The following is a 19,208-nucleotide window of genomic DNA, read 5'->3' on the forward strand; positions in this document are numbered from 1 at the left end:
CGGCAGAACTGGAGCAGGATGGAACAGGAATACTGGAGGCAGGACTGGAGTAGGATGGCAGGAACACCGGAGACCGGACTGTGGTAGAGAGCAAGGAACCCGGGTAGCAGGACTCAGAGGCTGCTGTGGAGAGCAGGCAAGAACGGAACTGCAGGAGCCGAGAGCACACGATGCAGCGAGGCCAGTGTGCTAGGAAACACAACAATCAGGCACCTCCCTCAGGGGGAAGCGGCCTGATATGCTCCTGTCTGTTCTGCCATTGGTCAGGGAGGTGCTTCCGGGTCAGGGCATAGCCGGAGCACAAGAAGCAGGAGGGAGGCGCGGCCGCGGCCTATGGCGCATGCGCATTGCATGCAGGGACGCTGCCGGCCGCGCACCTGCCAGAGGCGACCTCCGTGGATGTCTGGCGGCGGGAGGCTGCGGCGTGAGAGTGATGGTCGGGTGAGTACGCAGGGACGGCGTAACAGTAGGTTAGGTTATAGGGAGCGGGCTCAGGATCAGAGCCTGCTCCACTGACGGAAATGCCGGTTTTGCACCTGCCTCAAACAGATGTGTCCAGAGATGATCTCTGATCATTGCTGTTAGTCATTTAGAAACCACTGTCACCTGTGCTCACTCTCCACCTCCCATCGGCTCCCTGCGACACTGTTGCGGGGAACCAATGGTGAATTGCCCCACAGCTGTTAAATCGACACTGTGGCTGAACTTTATAGAAGGCTGTGATCTATATACACTAGTCTTACAAAAAAATAGAAGAAAAAAAAGTTTAAAAAATAAATAATATATCAAAAATGCAAATTACTTTTCTTTTCTCCCATGAAAAATAAAGAAATTGCAAAAATATTTTAAAAAAAAACATTTGGTATCGCACCATCCATAAAAAAGTTTGGTCTGTCAAAATATATAATAAGTTATGTCAAAGGAAAAATGGAAAGTTTTCAGTCTTTTGGAAGAAGAGGAGGAAAAAACAAAATCTTAATAATCGATTGGTCCTTAAAGGGTATCTGTCATCCCCAAAACTCAAATTGAACTATTTAGACATTCATGTAGGGGAGGGAGCCCCTATAAAAGACATACTTGTAGTGTAGTATAATTGATATATAAACAGTATTATAAGATATGAAGACGAGGGGCTTCAGCGCACCATTGGAGTAGCCAAGTGCTCAGTGCACCATTCAGCCCCCACAATAACCATCCTCCATACCTGCCCTTATGGTGACTGCATCTGCTGTGTCAGTGCCTACAGGCCTCCAAAACGTGCTGTCAGAGTGTCAGTGTGCACAGGATCGTTCTCATCCTTTTCCTGTGTTTTGCGGCCGCTCGCTGCACACCGGATCACACAGCAGCAGGAGGCCAATGATGACAGAAGGAGGTGATGTCAGTGTGTGGGCGCCATTATCATCTGCCAGCATCGGCCATCTGCTGATGTGTTATACTGTCTGCAGCGAGCGGCCACCACACACAGGAGAGGGATGAGAAGGCACACTGACACTGTGTGTGTGTGCTCTCGCCCCCTGCAGTGTCAGTGTGTGGGCGCTGTTATTATCTCCTCCTGTCATTATTGGCCGTCTGCTGCTGTGTGATCCTGTGTGCAGCAAGCGGCCGCTACACTTAGGAGAGGGATGAGAAGGCTCCTGCCACACTGACACTGTGTGTGCTCTCGCCCCCTGCAGTGTCAGTGTGTGGGCGCTGTTATTATCTCCTTCTCCTGTCATTATTGGCCGTCTGCTGCTGTGTGATCCTGTGTGCAGCAAGCGGCCGCTACACATAGGAGAGGGATGAGAAGGCTCCTGCCACACTGACACTGTGTGTGCTCTCGCCCCCTGCAGTGTCAGTGTGTGGGCGCTGTTATTATCTCCTCCTGTCATTATTGGCCATCCGCTGCTGTGTGATCCTGTGTGCAGCGAGTGGCCACTACACATAGGAGAGGAATGAGAAGGCTCCTGCCACACTGACACTGTGTGTGCTGTCACCCCCTGCAGTGTCAGTGTATGCCGGTCTGGGAAGTTAGGTCAGGCAACACTCCAAAGTGCGCGCTGTCAATCACCATACGGGCTATTTTGGATTACTGGTAGTGAGGGGGTTGGACGGTAAGTTGAGCCCTTGGCCACTGCAAGAGTGCACCGAAGCAGTGTCATCTACAACTCTAATAACACTGTTCTTTATAGAAATCTAAATGACTAAAATCCACGGTACAGATTGGATTTTGTAGACACGGCATTAGCACAGGGCAGACTCCACAGCTTAAGTAAAGTGGATGAGATTTCATGGCCGCTCATGCCCACTATGCGTTTCAAGACGCTGTTGAATGGCGCAATTATTTTTGTACTTTTTTTTTTCCCAATAAACTTTTATGTGAAGCCTGAAAAATTCACAGAAAGAAAAATGCTGCGTCAAATCTGCACTAAAAACACATAGAAAAGGAGGACACATAAAAAAAAACGCAGATAGTCAGTGCCGATTGCTGCAGTCTATTCTGGTGCAAAAAAAAAAATGCAGCTGAAAAAAACTGGGTGTAAGGATGTCAAGCTTTAACCCCCGCTGGTGTCATTAAAGGGTTTGTAAATTCACCAAAAAAACAGCGCCACTTTTCTTTACAGGCTGTATCTGGTATTACACATCATGTATCTGATTTTAGTAGTTTAGTCTACTAAAGTGTGTCAGTGCATGAAAAAAGGGGCACAAACCTGTGACCGGACCCTAAACACGACGTCTTTTGTATTTATTTTATCCCAAAACAGATGACGGAGAGTTTTACTACTGCTCCGAACGGTCCCGAAACACCGTCCTCTGAAAGTATTACTGCAGCTAAAAGTAAGTGACCCCTTGGCGTAATCGCCTGACGTGGAATTTTGTGGTGTGTGAAATGCGCCAGTCTGAACCCGGCCTAAGCATCGCTCTGAGTCACTAGGCTTACATTGGGAGCTGACAAAGCAGAAGTCCCATGGGTAAGAAGAGGATCGGAGCAGCGCTGCAAGCGGGGAAGGTGGCGATCTACAGAATGTAACGCACTTACACCACATCACACACAAAGGACTAAAGGGGAAAAATTGCTAACTTGCTGGGAGATGTTAAAGGGGGTGTCCATTATTGCATGACCCCCCTACTCGATCACTTTAGAACCCTACAGAGAATGAAAGCAGTGCCTACTCCTCTGCCGCAGCGCCGCTGTTTCCATCCGGCAGTGTGACATCGTTGTATCACGTAACCGCTACAGACATCGCTCATCATTTCCATCAGATCCGACATCCGCTCTGTTGAAAAGTGATTGGCTGCAGCGGTCACGTGATACAACAGTGTCGCACTACCCGATGGAAGCAGCAGTAGCCTATCAGAACATGCACGACATAGGGACAGATACCTGTTAATTGATGCCTTTCAGAGACTGACGACCCTTCTCAGCCGCAGACCCTGACGTCACCGGGAGAACACGCGCAACCAAAGGAAAGAACGGTAGCGTACAGCGAACATCAGTGCAAGTAACAGGGAATCGGCTTTTTCCAAAGACTCAAAAAAAAAGTTTTAAATTGCTCAAAATAAGTTTTCTGTACGCTCAGCTTTAGTCTTGGGCTTTAACCGTGCGTAATTGTAAATTTACAGTATGGGGTTAAATTTCCTGCCATCTAGTAGGAGGCGGTCCGGAACCTGGGGAGAAGACAGAAGCGGTTTATTACTGCGTCTGCCTTCTCTTTTGCCAGCTTCATAACGCTCAGGAAACAATAGCGAACAGAAGCATCTGTAGGAGCTAGTGATCACATGATCGCCGCGTCTCTGCTGGGCCTTAGCGGACCCGCCAGGCACAGGGGGCTGTATTGCCTTTTACATGGGAATCTTATAGATCCCCAAATTACAGTGGAGAAAAAAAACAGCAAAAGAAAATAGATCCTTTATGATCCCTTAGGGAACACATTTTATATAAAGAAAAAAAAATAAAACCATATAGAACATCTAAAAAAGAAAGTAATAATAAATAATATAGACCAAAAACTAAACCTAAAATCACTTTTTTTTCCCTGTAATTGTGTCACAATAAATAAAAAAAACAAAACAATTAACAATAATAATTAAATATAAAACAGTCTTTTACATTTTCCCCAAAACAGCGGCAAAAAAATAAATACAATTTTTCACATATAAAATAAATAAATTCTGGACGGTGCAGAGACGAGAAGCAAAAAAAAAACGTAGGAAATGTTCTCGGTCAGGAAGGCCCAGTCTGACCGGGTCACGAATGGGTTAACCGTACGCCATATTTATGCTGCATCTATACAGAAATCCCCAGGAATGAATCGTGATGCGGATTTGTTTCGCTTTTTCGCTATTAGTGACCACAACGTTACGATAAACCATAAGTCCCTTCTAAATTCTCCATAATGGCGTCACATAGGACAAGGGGGGGGGTGTACATAATTAGCACAGAACTGTGCGTTTCTCCTCGGCCGTCCTTTAATCTACGTTATTCTCTTTTCTTGAAGCTCTCCCGGCGGGCTCAGCTCGGAGGGATGATGGAGAAACAGTTGAGAAAAGGGAAGCCGGTGCCGGATGAACTGCTTGTCGAAATCCTGGTTGAAGCCGTCAAGTAAGATCGATACTTTTGTCTGTAATTCCCAGTTTAAAGCTTTATTAAACGGGTTTTCCAGGACCTTTCTTTGGATGTCAGATCGGTGGAGGTCCCACACCCGCCTCCCCCACCAATCAGGCGTTTGCATGTGGTATTGAGCCAGGCACAGCGCCGTTGACCATGTAGTGCCAGTTCTTGGTACTGCAGATCGTCTCCTATTGAAGTGAATGTGATCAGGGCTGCAGTACTGAGTACGGCCTCCGCGTGGTGTATTGAGCTTTGCTCTTCTGGCTCTATACACCATGTAGTGGCCGTTCTCGGTACTGCAGATCATCTCCTATTGAAGTGAATGTGATCTGAGAACGGCCACCACGTGGTATACAGAGATTTGAGGTTCTGGTTCTATACACCGTGCAGAGGCCATTCTTGGTACTGCAGATCATCTCCTATTGAAGTGAATGTGATCTGAGAACGGCCACCACGTGGTACACAGTGATTTGATGTTCTGGTTCTATACACCGTGCAGAGGCCGTTCTTGGTACTGCAGATCATCTCCTATTAAAGTGAATGTAATCAGAGCTGCAGTACCGAGTATGGCCACCACGTGGTGTATTGAGCTTTGCTGTTCTGGCTCTACACACCGTGTAGTGGTCGTTCTTGGTACTGCAGCTAATCTAATTGGATCCTATGGATAGGACCTCAACATCTTAGTCCTGGAAAATCCCTTTAATCTTCTTACCTTTTTGGCCGTCACCACTAGGGGCAGCAGAGGAGCTCACTGAGTACAAGATATAGGCAGTATGCACTAGGTTCCCCTAGTGTGGCGGCCGACAGCTAGGATCGTCTGATGGAAATCTATGTCTGTGTATCTGACGATCAAAACTCTCTGACTTCGATAAAGATATATTAAAACATCATTTTTTACTTATTCACAACACTTACTTTAAAGGGTTAGAAAAACATGGCTGCCTTCTTCGAATAACAGCGCCACCCTTGTGCACAGGTTGGGTCTGATATTGCAGCTCCACTGACTATGAATAGCGCAGAGCTGCAATGCCGCACGCAACCTGTTGACGTGGGGAGGCGCTGTTTTTGGAAGAAGGCAGCCATGTTTGTTTGTTTAAGACAACCCCTTTAGGCTAGTTTCACACTTGCTTTTTTTTGCAGCGCGTTTTTCCCGCAAAAAAACGCATTGAAAAAACGCATACAAAAGCATACAACTGCTGCGTTTTTTTCAAGCATTTTTATGAGCATGCATGAAAAAAACGCAGCGTTTTTATGCGTTTGTATGCGTTTTTAGTGCGTTTTTACCGCGTTTGCGTTTTTTTCCAACATTAGGTGGCCCCTCACACTAACCCAAACCATGACTTTACTAACCATAACCCTGACCCTAACCCTTAACCCTAACCCTGACCCTAACCCTTAACCAAACCATACTTAACCCTAAACCCTAACTAACCCTAAACCCTAACTAACCCTAACCCTGACCTTAACCCTGACCCTAACCCTAACCCTGACCCTAACCCTAACCCTGACCCTAACCCTAACCCTGACCCTAACCCTAACCCTGACCCTAACCCTGACCCTAACCCTTAACCAAACCATACTTAACCCTAACCCAAACCCTAACTAACCTTAACCCTAACCCTAACCCTGACCCTAACCCTTAACCAAACCATACTTAACCCTAACCCAAACCCTAACTAACCTTAACCCTGACCCTAACCCTGACCCTAACCCTTAACCAAACCATACTTAACCCTGACCCTAACCCCAACCCTAACCCTGACCCTAACCCTAACCCTAAACCCCCTTAACTAACCCTAACTCTAACCCAAACCCCTAAATTCCATGGTTAACAAAAAAAAACGCATGTGCAAAAAAACGCATACATGAGCATGCCAGTGCGCACGTATGCGCATCCATAGGCTATAATGGCCATTTTTAGCGCAAAACGTGCACATACGTGCGCATGCGCTTTTTTGCAGGGCCAAAAAATGCAACATGCTGCGTCTGGAAAATACAAACGCACACCCCAAAAAAACGCAGCGCATGAAAATCGCATACGTGCGCTTACCAGCACGCAGGTATGCGCACCCATGTTAAATATAGGGGAAAAAACGCATGCGCACGTATGCGTTTTTTTCCAGCGCAAAAAAACGCAAATGTGAAACCAGCCTTAAGGGTTTTTTTTAAGAGGGCAAGGTGCATCTTGTCTCTTACCAGGATGGAGGGGTTAATTCTTATTATGGAGTGACACAGCGTGATCTCATATGACAGGCTCACAAAATCACTCCTCCAGTGGAAAAAAAAAACATCTTGTAGATAAACAGATTTCTGAGAATCTCATCTGACGTCTCATCGCTCGTCTCCTGAGAATTCAGAGAGCGGAACAATAGCCGCCGAGGTTCACGTGAGGACGTTATCTCATCAGGCCGGGTGACGAACGGCCGCTAAATAAGTCCCATAGATCGCCACATATACCGCCTGATACCGCTGTGTCCTCATGTACTCTTCCAGACCAGGACCCTTGGGGTTCAGACTCCCAAAAGGCCGCTCTTCACTTTTGATTTTTTTCTCACCTTTCAGGAGCTATAACTTTGTTTTTCACTCCGTAGGGTTGTATCACGACTTGTTTTTCTGTGGTGCGAAATTCAGTTTTTATTATCATCGTTTGGGGTTCATTCAACTTTCTGATCTATTTTTATTCAATGTTCTTTTTTGTTGGGGGGGGGGCGAAAAACATTGCTTCTACTATTACAATTTTTGTTTTTCTTAAAGCCGCGCACGGTGATACCAAAAGTGTGTATTTTTTTTTACTTTATATATTTAACACGTGTGTATTTTATTTTTTTACTTTTATATGTATTTAGTACGTGTGTATTTTTTATTTTTTTCGCAGAATTTGTTTTGTCCCCCAAGAGATCATAAAAGATCTTGGGGGTGACATTGCATTAATATCAATATTCCTATGGTTTCCACTGTAACTGGAGCAGCCAGAGGAGCCCCAGTTACAGGGGAAAACGGCTCAGTTTAGTGACGAAAGTCACCGACATAGCTGATCGAGGTCGGCTGGAAGCATCGGCAGTGCCAGTGCTTCTATCTGTTGCATGACGCTCACTGCAAAAGAGAAGACAGATCCGGTAATAAACCACTTCTGTCTTTTCCTCAATGTCTGAGGCTGTGTCTTCACTCCCTCACCCCAAGTTTAGAATGAAAGCCAATGACTAGAAGTAAAAAAAAAAATTAAGCAAATTCACTTGCAGGGGTCTCCCAGCGAACGCAGGATGGATCCTGGATGGATTTCCAGCCACTGTGAATCAGGCGAAGCTGCTTGAAAAATCTCTGACCGGAGACGATCCAGAGAAAACTGCAGCAAAAAACAAGAAGAATAAAGCATCAGCCTTAGTGGAAGATCCGGCGGCGCCTGCGGAGGCTCCCACACATTCCCCAGGACTGGACTTCATCGCTTTCATCGAGGTGTCAGACACAGCAGTGTTACAGCGCGCCGCCACCGCCATGATGGGTAAGAGGTAACTGGGTATCACCAGCATGGCCTGGTGTCCGAGTGATACTAGTATGGCGGTCAGTAGTTATGATCTTAAGGCTATGTGCACACGGTGCGAAATCTGCTGAGAAATTTTCCGCGCTGATTTTACTAAATCCGCAGATAAAATGACCTGCATGTTACACCTGCGGTTTTAGTGTCGATTTACTGCGGATTTACTGCAGGTTTTGTGCGGTTTTCCCCTGCGGTTTCACACCTGTGGATTTCTAGAATGGAGCAGGTGGAAAACTGCAGCAAATCCGCACAAAAGAAGTGACATGCTGCATTTTTCGATCCACAGCAAATCTGCACGGAAAAAAAACGCTGCATGTGCACAGCAGATTTTGATTTACATAGGCTATAATGGTACTGTACATCACATGCAGTTCTGCTGCGAATCCGCAGGGCCAAATCCGCTGCAGATCCGCACCGCGTGCACATAGCCTTACTGCAATTCCGGCAATGTGGGGGGCACGTCTTTTGCCAACGAAAAAAGCAAACCCTTCTCCTGTCATCTCAGAAAGCCCCCCCTTTAAATTGACGACTGCAATTTACCCTTCACCCTAATGGCATCTGTCAGAGAAATAAGCTATAAAACCCCTATCATTATTATCCACAGGTGGAAGCGATGCGGGTGTAGGAGACGTCCCTCCGATAAACCAGATACCGCACAGGTAGGTGCCCCCAGAGCATAGTATCAGTCGTCATTCCAGTGGAAACGGAGTAGTTACACGACCGGCATCAGCGAGCGACGATCAGTGATGTGCAACCGTTCGGACGCTGCTGTCAATCTCCGACATCGGCGTGCAAACGGTTTGTAACGGTATGAGAACGTGGTCGCCGTCCCCTCCTGCGGCACAACTACCAGGGTGCCGATGGAGATGATTTATTTTTACTATATACTACAATAATAAAGCATATAAAAATATAGAGTTTTTTTAAATAAATAAAATGTAAATAATCCCTACTCTTTTCCCAATCCAAAAATAAAACAAAAAGTATATTTGGTATAAAAATCCAAATTATTAAATTAATCCCTATCATTAACATTGTAAAGAAAGAAAAAACGAAAAGCCAAAATTGCCATTTTTCACCGTACTTAACCAAAATAAATATTTATAAAAAAAAAAAAAACTACAAGTTTGGTTTTGTCGCAGTCGTACCGTCCTGAAGAATCATGTCCCCAGATCATTATTGCTGCAAAAATGAACGTTGTCGAAACTAAAGTCAAAAATCAAGGATGCGTTCCATCATGGCTGCTGCCGCGAAGACCACGACCATGAGTAGGGGGGAATGAGCACTTCTACAACCCCGGGCAAAAATTATGGAATCACCGGCCTTGGAGGATGTTCATTCAGTTGTTTAATTTTGTAGGAAAAAAGCAGATCACAGACATGGCACAAAACTAAAGTAAATTCAAATGGCAACTTTCTGGCTTTAAGAAACACTAAAAGAAATCAAGAACAAAAAATGTGGTAGTCAGTAGTGGTTAGTTTTTTAGACCAAGCAGAGGGGAAAATTATGGAATCACTCAATTCTGTGGTAAAAAAATTATGGAATCACCCTGTAAATTTTCATTCCCAAAAGTGACACCTGCATCAAATTAGATCTGCTCGTTATTCTGCATCTAAAAAGGAGGGATCACACCTTGGAGAGCTGTTGCACCAAGTGGACTGACATGTATCATGGCTCCAACACAAGAGATGTCAATTGAAACAAAGGAGAGGATCATCAAACTCTTAAAAGAGGGTAAATCATCACGCAAATGTTGCAAAAGATGTTGGTTGTTCACAGTCAGCTGTGTCTAAAATCTGGACCAAATACAAACAACATGGGAAGGTTGTTAAAGGCAAACATACTGGTAGACCAAGGAAGACATCAAAGCGTCAAGACCGGAAACTTAAAGCAATAAGTCTCCAAAACAGGAAATGTACAACAAAACCAATGAGGAACGAATGGGAGGAAACTGGAGTCGTCTGTGACCGAACTGTAAGAAACCACCTAAAGGAAATGGAATTTACATACAGAAAAGCTAAACAAAAGCCATCATTAACACCTAAACAGAAAAAACAAGGTTACAATGGGCTAAGGAAAAGCAATCGTGGACTGTGGATGACTGGATGAAAGTCATATTCAGTGATGAATCGCGAATCTGCATTGGGCAAGGTGATGATGCTGGGACTTTTGTTTGGTGCCGTTCCAATGAGATTTATAAAGATGACTGCCTGAAGAGAACATGCAAATTTTCACAGTCATTGATGATATGGGGCTGCATGTCAGGTAAAGGCACTGGGGAGATGGCTGTCATTACATCTTCAATAAATGCACAAGATTATATTGATATTTTGGACACTTTTCTTCTCCCATCAATTGAAAGGATATTTGGGGATAATGAAATCATTTTTCAAGATGATAATGCATCCTGCCATAGAGCAAAAACTGTGAAAACATTTCTTGAAAAAAACACACATACGGTCAATGTCATGGCCTGCAAATAGTCCGGCTCTCAATCCAATTGAAAATCTTTGGTGGAAGTTGAAGAAAATGGTCCATGACAAGGCCCGGGGTTGTATACTTTGGGCTTGTTTTTGCTCTCTTCTGCCCGGATTATTTTGCAGCACTTTTTCATATGACGCACTTTACGGCAGCAGATAGACGTGCAATTCCTGTTGGTACTTTGCGATGGATTTGGAGATTTCTGCTCCGCACGCGTCTTCTTTTTTTCCTCCATAGCCATTAACAAAAAACCATGACAAAAAGAAAACTGCAGACGTCGGTCTAATAGGAAAGATTTGTAGGAACATTTCCTAGAACTTTGTCATTACAAAGAAAAATCTGCAATTACGATGCAATAAGACCCAACGTCCTCATACTGAAAATGCAGACGTACTAACCAGAAAGGATTCTCATTGGTAAGAGCAATTGTCAGGGTGTTAGATGTCGATGTGCTGGGTGGTCGCACCTCCGCCACAGTCAAAATAAATGCTGCAATAACGTGTCAGCGTACACCGCTGCATCCTGACCATCTGTCCTGATAAATGTCACTTAAAGGGGACGTCCAATAACGATGAGTTGGCACCTAGGCGGAAATGTATCACCATTTTTCCTTAATTTATCGCAACGTCCCCCTAGCAAGATGACAAGTTTACCTAGAGGAGTGGGGGCCACTGTGCAAGAAATGTGTCTGGGCTCCCCTCCCTGTCCGGTACGATGCTTAGGATGAGGGCAATCTGACCATGGGACCCCCGGAGCCTCAGGCTCCGAGCACCAAACCAGATTTCCCTCATTATCACTGCAAGCAGGGGCGTACATAGAGTTCACAAGGCCCCATAGCAAGAGTTCTGTTTGGACACACACTAATATATATATAATCTCCGTTACGATTCGGTTCTGTTGGCTCCAGCGCAATCAGACTTGCAGTCAAGTGACAACTCGAAAGTGAATGGTCAGCTATGTCGGGGAATAGAAGAACAATGCAGACACGGCTGACAGCAAGTGTGCAGAGCGCCTCCTCGTGGTAACGTGATAACTGCTGGAACCAGCAGAGCCTGACCATGTATATATTATATTACATTATATGTCTGGTATCTGATAGTATACTACAAATAAATGTATGGCATAGTGTAGTAGACTGCACTATTCCATACAACAGTATCCTGTAAAAGATGTACTACAGTGGGAACCCCCCCACTTCTCTCCCTGTATACAATATGTGACCCCACATAGCCTCCTATATACAGTATGAGCCCTCACATAGCCTCCTATATACAGTATGAGCCCTCAAAATAGCCTCCTATATACAGTATGAACCCCCAGACAACTCTCCCTATATACAATATGTGCCGCCACATAGCCTCCTATGGTCATGATCCATGCTGGATCAGGACTGATAGAAAGCACAGGTAACCTTTTTTTTCCCTAAGCTGTGCTTAAGGTTGGTTTTTGCCCCCCGGTGGCCATTAGGAGTATTGCACTGTGGTGTTGTTTGTTCTAAGTTTGCCCCCGGTGGTGGTGTGCGTCATTGCACTCTAGTTTCTTTAGTTTAGTGCACATGATTATAATGCTGGTGTGATAGCTGGCTCTGCTATAAAAGAGTCACAGGTGTTGCAATCAGTGTTGGTGATAGTGTTCATTTCAACCATCCTTGGCTAAGGAAGGAGCTGGAGAGCGTTCCTTGCAGCACTGTCTTAGCCCTGGTGTGAAAGGAGTCATAGGGGATTTCCTTGTAGCTCTGGCAGAGCTTGGTGGCAGCGATTCAGGAGGAGAGCTGCATGCTGGTGGTGGACTCTGTTGCCAGGAGCAAGTGCAACAGAGTAAAGCTAAGTGGTGTTTCCCTGTTTGTGGTTTTCCTTAGTGTGTATTAGTACAGCGGTGGGGCCAGTGCCAGCGCCACCCAGCTCCCTAGCAAGGGATAGGTGTAGGGTGTGCTAGGGCGACAGGTTCCTGAAAGACGCCCGGTGCGGAACCGGCATAGGGAACGTTAGGAGCGTTAGGGACACTGACTCAGGGGAGTGCAGGAGGTCTCCACGTCCCCTTTCCCTATCGCAGGGCCCACCGTTGTAACTGTTTCCCCTTTCCCCGTGTCCTGTTGTTTTAGTTACCGGCCTGCGAGCCGTGTCACACAGGACAGTATCACGTGCCGCATCCTGTTGTTCTAGTTACCGGCCTGCTGGCCGCGTCACACAGGATGGGTCCACTTGACATTATCACCAACCTAACTTTTTTTTCTGCTGAGCCATGGACCCAGTTCAGCCCTTTGCCCAATTGCTGCAGACCCTTACTAATGAGATTAGGGAGCTGCGCGGTGAGTTGGTGCAGCAACTGCAGCAGTTGGTGGACTTTGGGGGCTTGGTTCAGAGACAGGCTCAGCCAGAACCCAAGATATTCCTCCCTGACAGATTTTCTGGAGGGCGAGATCAATTCTTTTTCAACAAGCCTGTAAATTGTATTTCAGGCTGCGCCCTCGTTCATCAGGGAGTGAAGAGCAACGGGTGGGAATCATTATGTCCCTTCTTAAAGGGGATCCCCAATCCTGGGCCTTCTCCCTACCGGACGATTCTCCATCTTTGGGGTCCGTGGACGAGTTCTTTGCTGCTTTGGCGCTTGTGTATGGGGATCCTGATGGCGTCGCCCTGGCGGAATCTCGAATCCGTAGGTGTAAACAGGGAGCCCGGGTCGCTGAGGAGTACTGCTCAGAGTTTAGGAGATGGGCCACGAATACTCAGTGGAATGACCCTGCACTTAGGAGTCAATTTGTGCAGGGTTTTTCTCCAAAGTTGCAGGATACTCTGGTGCAGTACGCCGCCCCCAGGTCGCTGAAGGCCGCCATGTCCCTTGCCATCCAGGAGGATATGCGCCTTAGGGAAAGACATATACAAAAAGTGCCCCCTAATGTCCTCGCTAGGGAGGACCCACCAGTGCGGTTGGAGGAACCCAGACAGCCCGGTGTTGTTGATACAAAAAAGGGGGTGTCTGCGGCTCGTTGTGGTGGGGGGGTATGCTTTTCCTGTGGGAAGCCTGGCCATTTTATGAGAGCCTGCCCAGTTCGTGCCAAGTCTCCTGACGAACCCATGCAAGTAGGAGGAGCTAGTTTGTTTTCGGAGCTGCCTACGGTTCGGGGAGTGGTGTCGTCATGTTTGTGCTGTGGGCAGACTGGTCATGTCCTGAAGGCTTGCCCATTGCACGCCAAATTATCTGTGCCATTTGAGAAGCCGCATTCCCCTGGTCGCTTGGAGGGAGGCGACCATGGAGTATACATTTCCTCCATTTTGCCCTCCCAAAGTACCATGTCAGCAAAGGTCTTGGCTGGCGGGGTACCGGAGGTGATACCGGTGTTTGTGGACAGCGGAGCAGGAGTCAGTCTGGTGGATGCTCGCTTTGTCCAGACTCATGGTCTGAGGTGTAGGACGCTAGCCCAGCCTATATGCGTCCGGGCCATAAACTCTGTTCCACTGAGCCAGGGGAGCTTGACCAAGGTCGTAGAGAATATCCATCTGCGTTTAGGACATCATGAGGAGTCCTTATCATGCTACGTCTTGGAGGGAATTCCAGTACCTATTGTTTTAGGCCTCCCTTGGCTGAAGAGACACAACCCGGTAATAGATTGGCGGGCGAGGGAAGTGGTCAGCTGGGGGCACTCGTGTGAGGGCTGCTGCCTAGGAACTACTGTCTCTGCCGTCTCTCTTCAACGGACCCCTTCCTCTCTGGTGAGGGCAGCACTGTCTTAGCCTGGTGTGAAAGGAGTCATAGTGGATTTCCTTGTAGCTCTGGCAGAGCTTGGTGGCAGCGATTCAGGAGGAGAGCTGCATGCTGGTGGTGGACTCTGTCGCCAGTAGTAAAGAGTAAACAGAGTAAAGCTAAGTGGTGTTTCCCTGTTTGTGTTTTTCCTTAGTGTGTATTAGTACAGCGGTGGGGTCAGTGCCTGCGCCACCCAGCTCCCTAGCAAGGCATAGGTGTAGGGTGTGCTAGGGCGACAGGTTCCTGATCGGCGCCCGGTGCGGAACTGGCATAGGGAACATTTGGAGCATTAGGGACACTGACTCAGGGGAGTGCAGCAGGTCTCCACGTCCCCTTTCCCTATCGCAGGGCCCACCGTTGTAACTGTTTCCCTTCCCTTTGTCTTGTTGTTTTAGTTACCGGCCTGCGAGCCGTGTCACGCAGGACAGTATCACGTGCCGCGTCCTGTTGTTCTAGTTACCAGCCTGCTGGTCACGTCACACAGGATGGGTCCACGTGAAACCTATATTCAATATGTGCCACCACATAGCCTCCTATATACAGTATGAGCTCCCACATAGTCTCCTATATACAATATTTGCCCCCACATAGCCTCTTATATACAGTATGAGCCCCCACATAGCCTCCTATATACAGTATGAGCCCCCACATAGCCTCCTATATGCAGTATGAGCCCCCACATAGCCTCCTATATATAGTGAGCCCCCACATAGCCTCCTATATACAATATAAGCCCCCACATAGCCTCCTATATTATATATACAGTGAGCCCCCACATAACCTATATACAATTTGAGCCCTCACATAGCCTCCTATTTACAGTATAAGCACCCACATAGCCTCCTATATAGAGTATGAGCCCCCACATAGCCTTCTATACACAGTATGAGCCTTCACAGAGCCTCCTATATACAGTATAAGCTGTCACAGAGCCCCTATATACAATATGAACCCCCACATAGCCTCCTATATACAGTATCAGCTCTCAAAGAGCCTCCTATATACAGTATGAACCCCCACATAGCCTCCTATATACAGTTTGAGCCCCCACATAGCCTCCTATTTACAGTATGAGCCCCCACATAGCCTATACACAGTGTGAGCCTTCACAGAGCCTCCTATATACAGTATAAGCTGTCACAGAGCCCCTATATACAATATGAACCCCCACATAGCCTATATACAATATGAACCCCCACATAGCCTATATACAATATGAACCCCCATATAGCCTCCTATATACAATATGAACCCCCACATAGCCTCCTATATACAGTATCAGCTCTCACAGAGCCTCCTATATACAGTATGAGCCCTCACATAGCCTCCTATATACAGTATGAGCCCCACATATCCTCCTATATACAGTATGAGCACCCACATAGCCTCCTATATACAGTATGAGCCCCCACATAGCCTTCTGTACACAGTGTGAGCCTTCACAGAGCCTCCTATATACAGTATGAGCCCCCACATAGCCTCCTATATACAGTATGAGCCCCACATATCCTCCTATATACAGTATGAACCCCCACATAGCCTCCTATATACAGTTTGAGCCCCCACATAGCCTCCTATTTACAGTATGAGCACCCACATAGCCTCCTATATACAGTATGAGCCCCCACATAGCCTATACACAGTGTGAGCCTTCACAGAGCCTCCTATATACAGTATAAGCTGTCACAGAGCCCCTATATACAATACGAGCCGCCACATAGCCTCCTATATACAGTATCAGCTCTCACAGAGCCTCCTATATACAGTATGAACCCCCACATAGCCTCCTATATACAGTATCAGCTCTCACAGAGCCTCCTATATACAGTATGAACCCCCACATAGCCTCCTATATACAGTATGAGCTCTCACAGAGCCTCCTATATACAGTACAGTATGAGCCCTTACAGAGCCCCCAGTATACAGTGAGCCCTCACATAGCCTCAATATATGCAGCATGATTCCCCACATAGCCCCATATACAGTATGAGCCATCACATAGCCTCCATATATACAGTATGAGGCATCATATATCCCTCTATATACAGGAATAAATCCCACACACACACTTAAAAAGAAAAAAACACACATACTCACCTCAATCCCCCGGCGCTCTGCTCCGATCTTTGCTGTGTTCACTGACTCTCCGCACAGCAGAAGTGATGGAGTGACGACGTCCCGTCTCCTGTCTCAGTCGCACATGCTGTGACAAGTGGAAGGAGCCGGTGGTTCTGTCCTCCACCATTATATTCACTGCTTTGTGCATCCTGCATGCAGGTCGGCCGTATGGTGCAGCCTGCCAACCAGTGTTTTCGGGCGTTTAGCTATCTCAGATAGCCCGGTCCGATTGCCGGACTTTGCCCAGGTCTGTTATATATGAGCCATATACTAATCTGTGTACTGGGTGTTATGTATTTTACAACAGTGTTATATGCAGTGGCTGAGCACTGCCCCCTCCCGCCCCCTCCACAGTGGGGGCGTTCTAATTTTGAGGTTGATTGTCTCTAATGAGACTGTCCTGTCTTATCTTGGCCTCCCAGCAGTATAATAGCTATCATTAGCTGATCCACATGATAATGAGATGACTGTGATCATTCTGTCTCAGTCTATACAGCACAGCTGAAAAAGAGAATTGCATAACAAGCAATGGGGTAATGAAGTGCGGCACCCTTCTTATGAGAGCCAGGGGAACTGCATACTGAGTATTATATTGTGTGTATATACAGTGCAGCGGAGAGGGTACTTTTATAGCTGCTGCAGTAAATAGGAGTTAAAGGACAGAGTCATGTTATAAATTAGTGCAGTCTCAAGGAAGCGATGGAATACAGATCCTCACCCAGAGACCAAGGAGTGACGGGAAGCTGTATACAGAGCTTTTTTCTCTACTGATAATGAAAGGACTATGGCCATCCAGTTCTAGTCTACACTGAAAAGCTGACAAGTGAATCTCACAAAAAGCATGGAAATGACCAGCAAGAGACAGGGGTACTGCATATAGCCTTATCTAGGCCTCTAACTGTACAATAGGCCTGTGATTACCACCCCCACTCTCTAGTACTAATGAGATGACTCTGCTACTCTGTCTCAGTATGTACAGCAAAGCTGACAATTGATATGAAGAAAATAGGAAATATGAGTTTTTTGTGTGCCCTAGTACACTGTGTGGGAACTGCAGTATGCCAAGATTTTATTTTTTTGCACGACTAGTTACATAAAAAATGAGTTGCTCTTCTTTTTTTGCCGTTTGATACTCGTGCAGATCTATGTCCTGCTGAACGATTGCAGTAATCACATGTAGACGCGCTCTCATCAGCCTGAAAGCCAATAGGTGTGAGCCTGGCCGTAGTGTGGGGGGGGGAGACGTAGGATATATTGTGGGTGCGTATACGCCATGGATCTGTTCTTGTGGGTGACGAGATCTTTGTCTTGCAGGATAAAAGGTTTCCTCGATAACTGGCAAAGACTAGAGACGTGGTTTTCAGCGCAGCCGAATGTTTTAGTGAAAGTTAATGGGGACGTGGAGGAGGGCGTCCTGTGCAAGACGATGGAAGAAGTCTACTTATCAGCCCTATATAATAAACAGAATCAAGGTACGCTGCGATAGTGCCCAGATAACCAAGTGCCCATATAAACAGTGTGGCACACTCGCCATAAATACAGTATTTACTATGCACAAAGTGCCCAGATAAATAGACGTAGTATTTGTCAGAAATGTAGTGTATTCAATGCTCAGATAACACCAAAGTCCCCAGATAAATAGTGCAATAAATACAGCATTTATAGTGTCTAGATAATTCCACAAAGTGCCCAGATAAGCAGTATATTGGTTAAAAAGTATATCTACTGTATCTAGATAACACTACAAAGTGCCCAGATAAAGTATGCCATGTTCTAACCATAAATACAGTATTTATAATGCCCAGATAATTCCAATGGGTCCAAATAAATAGTGTCATACGCGTGACAGAAATACAGTATATACAACTCCCAGATAAATAGTGCCGTACACTGGCAAGAAGGACAGTATATTTAATGCCCAGATCGCGCCACAAAGTGTCCAGATAAATTGTGTCATACACTAGCCATAATTGCAGTGTTCATAATGCCCAGATAATTCCCAAAAGTGTCCAAATAAACTGTCATACACTGGCCAGAAATACAGCAAATACAATTCTATGCACAGATATAACACAAAGTGCCCAGATAACTGGTGTACATTAGTATATGCAATTTCCAAATAAATAGTACCGTACACTGGCAAGAAGGACAGTATATTTAATGGCCAGATTGTGCCATAAAGTGCCCAGATACATAGTGCTGTATACTAGTTAAACATGCAGTATATATAATTCCCAGATAAATAGTTCCATACACTGGCAAGAAGGACAATACATTTAATGCCCAGATAGTGCCCAGATACATAGTGCTGCACACTACACATAAATCCAGTATTTACATTATCCAGATAACACAAAGTGCACAGATAAGTAGAGCTGTTCACTGTCCAGAAATATGGCGTCCAGATAAATGATGCCATATACTAGCCAGAAAGACAGTATATACAATGCCCAGATAATGCTATAAAGTACCTAATGATCATTAGCCTTGTTAAAAAAAAGGAAGGGGTTGATGTCTTCAGTCGCCAATTCTTATAGGGTCATTCTCATGAGAACACAAAGAAACAAATAAGTGATGAGGGGTGAGCTTATGACGGGAGGATACAGCAAGAGTCTGTACTTTGCAGCTACAGTATAAGCACTAATTTATATCGTGTTAGAAGGCCTTCCTTTACCTGCCTTTATCTGCTTTAATCTACAATTCTGCCTGGATCGTCTGTATTTATGAAGGGTATAAAATAAACAA

The 19,208-nt window shown here is 45.9% G+C and overlaps 1 protein-coding gene across 2 annotated transcripts in view; it reads left to right on the forward strand.

Annotated features, from left to right (window-relative positions):
- Positions 1-19,208, forward strand: part of SPEF2 (sperm flagellar 2) — a 127,444-nt gene that overhangs the window by 60,165 nt on the left and 48,071 nt on the right. For both annotated transcript variants that reach the window (XM_073543926.1, XM_073543927.1), the window contains 6 exons: positions 2,742-2,814; positions 3,383-3,453; positions 4,476-4,579; positions 7,828-8,087; positions 8,728-8,782; positions 17,778-17,935. In XM_073543926.1, the coding sequence (XP_073400027.1) occupies positions 2,742-2,814; positions 3,383-3,453; positions 4,476-4,579; positions 7,828-8,087; positions 8,728-8,782; positions 17,778-17,935 (721 nt within the window). The remainder of the gene's footprint in view (positions 1-2,741; positions 2,815-3,382; positions 3,454-4,475; positions 4,580-7,827; positions 8,088-8,727; positions 8,783-17,777; positions 17,936-19,208) is intronic.

Source organism: Dendrobates tinctorius, unplaced genomic scaffold (genome assembly GCF_039654945.1).
Source record: "Dendrobates tinctorius isolate UK_male_01 unplaced genomic scaffold, ASM3965494v1 ptg000135l, whole genome shotgun sequence".
In the NCBI taxonomy this organism is placed as follows: domain Eukaryota; kingdom Metazoa; phylum Chordata; class Amphibia; order Anura; family Dendrobatidae; genus Dendrobates; species Dendrobates tinctorius.